Genomic DNA, 7000 nt, shown 5'->3' on the forward strand with positions numbered 1-7000 from the left:
ATGGGGAACGTGGGCATTCCAACCTCTCATTTTCACAGCTTGTGGAGTCCAAATTCCAAATCTGAAGCCCGTGGGTGTGAGGCAGTGCTGCCCAGAGAACAGAGCCTGAGTGAGAGGATCCAGGGTCTCTCTCTTGTTAAGCTGTGGCTTGGTGGCTGCCCAGAAAAAGTCACCCCACACCCCTGGAGCTGCTGAAGGGAGCGTGAGTGCTGTGAAGTCCTGAGATCTAACAGGAGGCAGATAAAGCCTTGTTGTTACTGTGTCCTTTGGGGAACATGAAAGAAAGGAGGCACCATGAATTATCGAGGGTGAGGCTCTGGGAACATCTGAGCACCTCCAAAATCAGTTAGTGCATTATAATGTGAAAACAGCCGGAGGGGGCTGGGAAGGAAGGAGATCACAACATGAGTGAGAGCACAAAAGGGTTCCTAATCCCTATAACTCCTTCACTACCTCACAGGCACCTCTGAGAAAAGCTAAAATAACTTCTTTTATTGAGAATGCCATGGCTGGAGCCAGGCAGACCAGGCTGGGTGTGCGATTTTCCACTGCACACAACAAGAGCTGGCATCACATCAGCAAAGGGCTTTTTCCCCAAGAAAGAATACAACAGAGCAGTCCCACATTTCCTGCTTCTTTGCTGCTTTTTTCAAGCCAATCCCTGTCCAGCTATGTTCCTGTGATCACTCTGCCCAGTCCTTCAGTAGCCTGGGACAGGTGTGGCCACCACTGGCCCTCCCCTCTGTGCTGGCATGATCAAAGCCTTGGTGTTTGCAGGGTTGGGGTGTGTTGAGCTTTGCCCATCAGCTCTTTTGATAGGGGTGATGCTGCTCCTGCTACCATTGGCATTGCTGTCTTCAGCTGCAAATCTGTAGGAAAAAGACTAAGGCACAAAGAGTGATAAGGATTGATCTTACTCTTCCTACTGATAAGGATTTATCCTACTCTTCCCATTGATAAGGATTGATCCTTCTCTTCCCATCAGGAATTGCAAGGAACCTGCCCTGGCTGTGGGTGTCTGGTAGAGTTTCAGTCCCTCTCCTCTGATTTAGAATGTTTAAGCATTAAACCCTGCCTCAGTGTTGAGAGAGCAGAAATTGTGGCACAGGATTTTTTAGCTTCTACAGGCAGTTTCTGTGGGATTTGGGAAAGGTGGTGGAGCAAAGCAGGTACCACTGGGAAACATTACTCATCCACCCTTTAAACTGACTGAAACCCCACCACTGTAGGGACTTTCCAGTCTCTGTAGGAAGATTCAGCCCAGGTTGGTACATAAGCAGAAATTAATGGAGTTTATTCTCTTTTGAGCTCTAAGATTTCTGCCAAATCCTGTATCAGTACACAAATCCTGCCAGGTCTGTGCTTGTCCTGCAGTAAAGGTCCTGACAGGAAAGTTTCCATCCAGCCTTGGCTTGGCCCATGTAAAGATTATGGATGCACAGAGCTCTTAAGCAGCAGCTTTCCTTGGCTTTAGACTCTTTATAAAACAAATAAACAGATTTGTAGATTTTTGCAATGATACCTGCAGGTGACTTGGCGGATAACAGAGGATTCACTTGTGTTACTTCACGAGGGAGCAGCGGGTGGAGCAGGGATGGACACTGGGAATGCCAAAACATAGCCCCGAGCAGGGACCTGGATCACGCCAGGTGCTGGGAATCAAAGAGGAAAAAGGTCCCATAGTGTTACCTGGTGGATGTGACAAAAGATGTGAAATCAAGGAGAGGAAAATGATGATTCTGGAATTTGGCTTTGGCTGTCAGGGGTGTCGAAAGGCGCCGGCAACGCCTCCTGGCCGGGCTATAAAGGGCCCCGAGGCAGGGGAGCGAGCACTCGCTGCTGCTGCTGCTGCTGCGCTGCCGAGCCGCCTCTCTCTGCACCTCCCGCCTCCAGCATGAGCACCACTGTCAGGCAATACTCCTCGTCCACCTCCCTCAAGGGCTTCGGGAGCCTGGGGGGAGGCTCCAGCAGGCTCTCCTCCGTGCGGGCTGGGGGAGGAGGGTACCGGGCCCCCAGCGTGCACGGGGGCTCCGGCAGCTACTCCGTCTCTTCCCGCGTGGTCTCGGGGCTCGGCAGCGGCTTTGGGGGCAGCTACTGCAGCAGCGCAGGAGGGGCCCTGGGCGGGGGCTTTGGGGCCAGCTATGGGGCCGGCTTTGGGGCCGGCTTTGGAGGCTTTGGAGGCTTTGGAGGCGGCGATGGCATCCTGCCGGCGGGGGAGAAGGAGACCATGCAGAACCTCAACGACCGCCTGGCCAACTACCTGGACAAGGTGCGAGCCCTGGAGGAGGCCAACACCGACCTGGAGGTGAAGATCAGGGAGTGGTACAAGAAGCAGGCACCTGGTCCTGACCGTGACTACAGCCCCTACTACAGGACTATCGAGGAGCTCAGGAACAAGGTAGGATGCTGGGATTAAAGTGACATCTTCATCAGAGTCACTTGTGAACAGATGACCTGTTCGTAACAGCTGGAGGGGAGAGGTTTATCAAGCAGCAGGTAATTAGTGTGAAATGAAAAGCAGAGCTTTGGAATAACAGTCACTATCAACAGCAGATCACCAGGCTCCAGAATGGGGTTTCTGTTGACTGTTCTGGGGTAGGGAGAAGGATGGGGCAGGAAAGGAGGCAGATAGATTCAGGTTACCTGATGATACTTGCTGCCACACTGTCACCCCCTGCCTTCCTTTTTACTACAGGACTATGGAGGAGCTCAGGAACAAGGTAGGATGCTGGGAATGTCACAGTGGGATGTCGTGTGTCAGAGAGGAAGCAGAGACAATGACTGTTACCTCTGTAATTAGTCAGCACTAATTATGTCGTAAAAAGTGTCCCAGTGGCATGTGTGGAAATTAGAGATGTCTCAATGTCAGCTTTTGGTAACATCCTCCTGAGTGGGATAAGTGGCAGCTTTCACTGGCAGGAACAGATCTAAGAGGATGTAAAACAAAAATGAAGAAAACAGACAAGTCTGCACTGATCATGTGAGTTCTTGGGAGTTTAAAATTAAGGTGCAGGGAAATCTGCAGCTGTGGGCAAACTGTGAAACACTGATGTCATATTTGGAAACATTCAGGCAAAGAATTTGCAAACTTGTTTCAGCTCCTCCTGTGGAGGAGATTTAGATGATAAAAAGATGGAACTGACCAATACAAGTTTTTTGCCTCTTTTGGCAATTGCTGCCCCAGGGCTGGAATTAGTACAAAGTCCCCAGCCCAGGCAGCTCAGGGGGATTCCTCTCTGCTTGATTTGAGTCCCAGCATGCCATTTTGGAGTTTACATTGTTCTCTGTTACTTCCCATGTATGAATTGTGGACAGCTGGAGCTGCAGGAGTGCTGGCAAAGAGTGCAGGGAGCTCATTCCCCACCCTCCCCCCCCAACAGAGTTCTCCTCCCAGTGTGGGTTATTTGCTCCTGCTTTGGTAATATGAAAATCAGCATCTGTAGGCACCTGCTCATTGCCTTTTGCTCCATTTCTGCTGCCAACCAATTAAATCCATCCCAGAATAAGGTGTAACAAGCACAGACACCCCACTGGTCCCTCTGACCTTTCCACAAACAGCACATGCCCTGGAGGATAGGAACAAAGTCCACCACCAGATCTCACACATCTTATGTGGCCTCACTCTGCCTTTTGAAACACTTACTGATGGATTTTTGGAAAGGGAAGTCATGGAGTAACCAGCAGTCAGTCTCAGCTGCATCTCATTTGTCCTGATTCCAGACTTCTGCTAGGGAAATGCCAAACTTCCCCAAACATGTTGTTCCTGTCCCAACACCCAGCCAGGAGGAATTCCTGACACTCTTTTATCTTTCACTGCCCAGGTGCTGGTGGCCACAGTGGACAATTCCAACCTCCTGCTGCAGATTGACAATGCCAGGCTGACAGCAGATGACTTCAGGACGAAGTAAGACACATTTTCTGGAAAAAAATGGAGCAAAGTGTGCAGGGAAGTTTCATAAAATGAGGAGAAAATCCCACCCAAATCCCATAAAGGCAATGTGGAAGCAAAGCCTTCAAAAAGAGGGTGCAATTTCTAAAGCAGATGGTTCTCTCAGTCTTACAGGCACACAGGGATTCTGTTCATTCCTTCCAAACCCACTATTTTATTCCTGTTGCTGGTTTATCTCTGGTGCAGAGACCTTGCCCTGTGCCTCACTGTGTCCTTAATGTGTGAGGGCAACTCCACAGAGCCCAGGGCCAGTACCAAGGCCTGGTGCTGCCAGGAGCAGGGTGGTGTTATAGACTCAGGGGACACTTTTTTATCAGTTTCCCCGCACTTTGCTCAGAACTTCCACTAGGAAAATTGTCAATGGGGCCATGTAGTACTGCCATGATGCCAACAGCAGTGTGGAGGCACAGACAGGGGCTGTGTGCCCAGCTGGCAGGGCTGGTGCAGCTTTGCAGAGTGTGTTTGTGTCCCCAGGTTTGAGTCGGAGCAGGCTCTGCGCATGAGCGTGGAGGCCGACATCAACGGCCTGCGGCGGGTCCTGGACGAGCTGACCCTGTCCAGAGCCGACCTGGAGATGCAGATTGAGAACCTGAAGGAGGAGCTGGCTTATCTGAAGAAGAACCACGAGGAGGTGAGCACAGAGTTGGGCTCTAAAAAGGCCACCCCAGGCACTGAAATTTGAGTTCTGGTCCAGCCTTTAAGGCCATGCTGAGTTCTGAACTGCTGGGCAGGAGGTGAGAAGTGCTGAGGGGATACACTCTGGACAGCAGCACATCCTCCCTGGAGCCTGTGGAAATCCCATTCACCACTCGCCACATCAGTAATACCCACTGTGGCTCTTAGAGGTTTATTAACAACCCTTGCAGCTTCTGGCTGGGAAGGTCTGTTCCCTGAGAAATGAACCAGCTACAGGCACTGCTTTATTCTCTGGAGAATTAACTCTAGTGGGGGTTTCACAGGAATTTGAATTATTTTATTTGTGGTCATGGAGCAAACACCGCAATTTGCTCCCTTTTGATCAGCCCCCAAATGCTCGCTTTCCTGAGGGACTCTGTCTCAAGGGGAACATTTTATATGCTGGTTCTTGGATTGCATGATGATGTGTTTCTCTTTTTGTGTCAGGAAATGACTGCCCTGCGTGGGCAGGTGGGTGGGGAGATCAGCGTGGAGATGGACGCTGCTCCTGGCATCGACCTGACCAAGATCCTGGCGGAGATGCGGGAGCAGTACGAGAGCCTGGCGGAGAAGAACCGCAGGGACGCCGAGCAGTGGTTCTTCAGCAAGGTGAGGAGCTGGTGCTGAGCGCGGGGCTGGGGCTGGGGCTGCTGCCAGGGCTCTGAGGGCACGGCTTTGCCTCGCTGCAGACGGAAGAGCTGAACCGGGAGGTGGCCATCAACACGGAGCAGCTGCAGAGCGGCAAGACGGAGATCACGGAGCTGCGGCGCACGATCCAGAGCCTGGAGATCGACCTGCAGTCGCAGCTCAGCACGGTACCGGGGCCGGGCACGCAGGGAGGGGGATGTGGGGCTGTGCCCACCCTGGCCGCCCCCCTGAGCCCATCCCCGTGCCCGTCCCGCAGAAAGCGGCGCTGGAGGGCACCCTGGCCGACACCGAGGCGCGCTACGGCACCCAGCTGGGCCAGCTGCAGATGCTGATCACGGGCGTGGAGGAGCAGCTGGCCGAGCTGCGCTGCGACATGGAGCGCCAGAACCACGAGTACAGGGTCCTGCTGGACGTCAAGTGCCGCCTGGAGCAGGAGATCGCCACGTACCGCCGGCTCCTGGAGGGAGAGGACGCCCAGTGCGTGAGGGGCTTCGCTGGGAGGGCTGTCACTGGCATGTTTTCTGAAAAATTCCTTTGCCAGGATTTCTTTTCTGAGGTTTCTCAGCTTCCCAGGAGAGGAAATCCTGGTGAAGGGATTTTTCAGAAAATATGACAGTGACAGAGGGCGGCTGGGCGGAGATGGGTCATAGTAAAGGAAACAGAAAATGAACCACCTGCATCCCCTGGAGGGTTCTCTCTGCCCGTTCCCTGGCCATTGCATGCAACAGGGTCTCTTTTTAGTCCTACCAGTCCACAACAGCCCAGGGGTTGTAACAGCCCTGCAGCACCCCTGGATTCCTCTTGCCATCCTTCCATGTCTGTGTGATCCAAGGCAGATAGCAGGGGCTGCACTGGTGTCTGAATTCCTGTGTCACACACCCATCCCTAACAGTTTCTTCCTTCAGTTGGGACGCTGGCAGTTTCCAGAAGCATTTGAATCATGTGTTGGTACATAATATAAAGGCAGGGTTTAAATAATGACCTCATCTTGGACATTACTCACTTTTTTCCTGTTTCTCACCTCCTTTTCCTTGTTCTCCTCCCACAGCATGTCTTCCCACTACACCTCGCAGCCTGTGAAAGAAGGTAAGGACAGCCCTTGGCTGAAGCTCTGATCATACACAGCTCTCATACCCTCACCCACCTTCTTAGCACAGACTCCTTTTGCTTTTCCACTAAAGTTACTATTTGATTATATTTCCAAAATTTGAACTTATATGCAAAAATTTTATGATACAACAAATTTATTATATAACAAATATTACGAAACCAAAACATGTGTCAGAAATTATCTGAACAGACTGAATCTGTACAATTTAGCAGTGGGAATGTGGTGCTAAATTGGGTTTCTGATGTGATGATTGTAGTAACAAATCTCTAAGATCTTTAAGGCACTTCCTCCTTGCTGCCCTGGCAGTAACAGCTCCTTTTTCCCCATTGCAGGGCCAGTGACCACCCGCCAGATCCGCACCATCTTCGAGGAGGTCCAGGATGGGAAGGTGATCTCCTCCCGGGAGCAGATCACCCAGGCTGCCCACTGAGGCACTGCCTGTTTTGCTGCAAACCTCGCCCAGCACAGCAAAGCAGATCCAAGCTGATGTGTTCTTGCCATATGGATCATCAAAAGCACCTTCTCCCACTATCACCCCCTCCTTACCCTCTCTCACCCTTCTCTCAGCTCCGTGCCACACACAGAAATCAAATAAAGCTTCTCTTTGCAGTCCTGCA

General features: G+C 51.8%; 1 protein-coding gene across 2 annotated transcripts; it reads left to right on the forward strand.

The window, feature by feature from the left end:
* The first annotated feature begins 1801 nt into the window (after positions 1-1801).
* On the forward strand, positions 1802-7000 carry LOC132339384 (keratin, type I cytoskeletal 14-like). Of its 2 annotated transcripts, none has more exons than XM_059869611.1 (8): positions 1802-2398; positions 3822-3904; positions 4424-4580; positions 5072-5233; positions 5314-5439; positions 5529-5749; positions 6321-6358; positions 6716-7000. In XM_059869611.1, exons 1-8 carry the CDS (start codon positions 1895-1897, stop codon positions 6811-6813), a joined length of 1389 nt encoding a protein of 462 aa, XP_059725594.1. In that variant the 5' UTR covers positions 1802-1894; the 3' UTR covers positions 6814-7000. The 2 variants fall into 2 exon arrangements, with proteins under 2 accessions (XP_059725594.1, XP_059725595.1); XM_059869612.1 differs by lacking the exon at positions 1802-2398 and adding an exon at positions 2685-2720.

The sequence above is a fragment of the Haemorhous mexicanus genome, chromosome 28 (genome assembly GCF_027477595.1).
Source record: "Haemorhous mexicanus isolate bHaeMex1 chromosome 28, bHaeMex1.pri, whole genome shotgun sequence".
NCBI classification, from domain to species: Eukaryota; Metazoa; Chordata; class Aves; order Passeriformes; family Fringillidae; genus Haemorhous; species Haemorhous mexicanus.

What these genes read in the sequence shown, in the direction of transcription:
- LOC132339384 (XM_059869611.1), top strand. Translation starts at nt 1,895, where the DNA reads ATGAGCACCACTGTCAGGCAATACTCCTCGTCCACCTCCCTCAAGGGC. An exon ending in TGAAGAAGAACCACGAGGAG is followed by an intron (nt 4,581 to 5,071) that starts GTGAGCACAGAG and finishes TTTTTGTGTCAG; the next exon opens with GAAATGACTGCCCTGCGTGG. An exon ending in CTCGCAGCCTGTGAAAGAAG is followed by an intron (nt 6,359 to 6,715) that starts GTAAGGACAGCC and finishes TCCCCATTGCAG; the next exon opens with GGCCAGTGACCACCCGCCAG.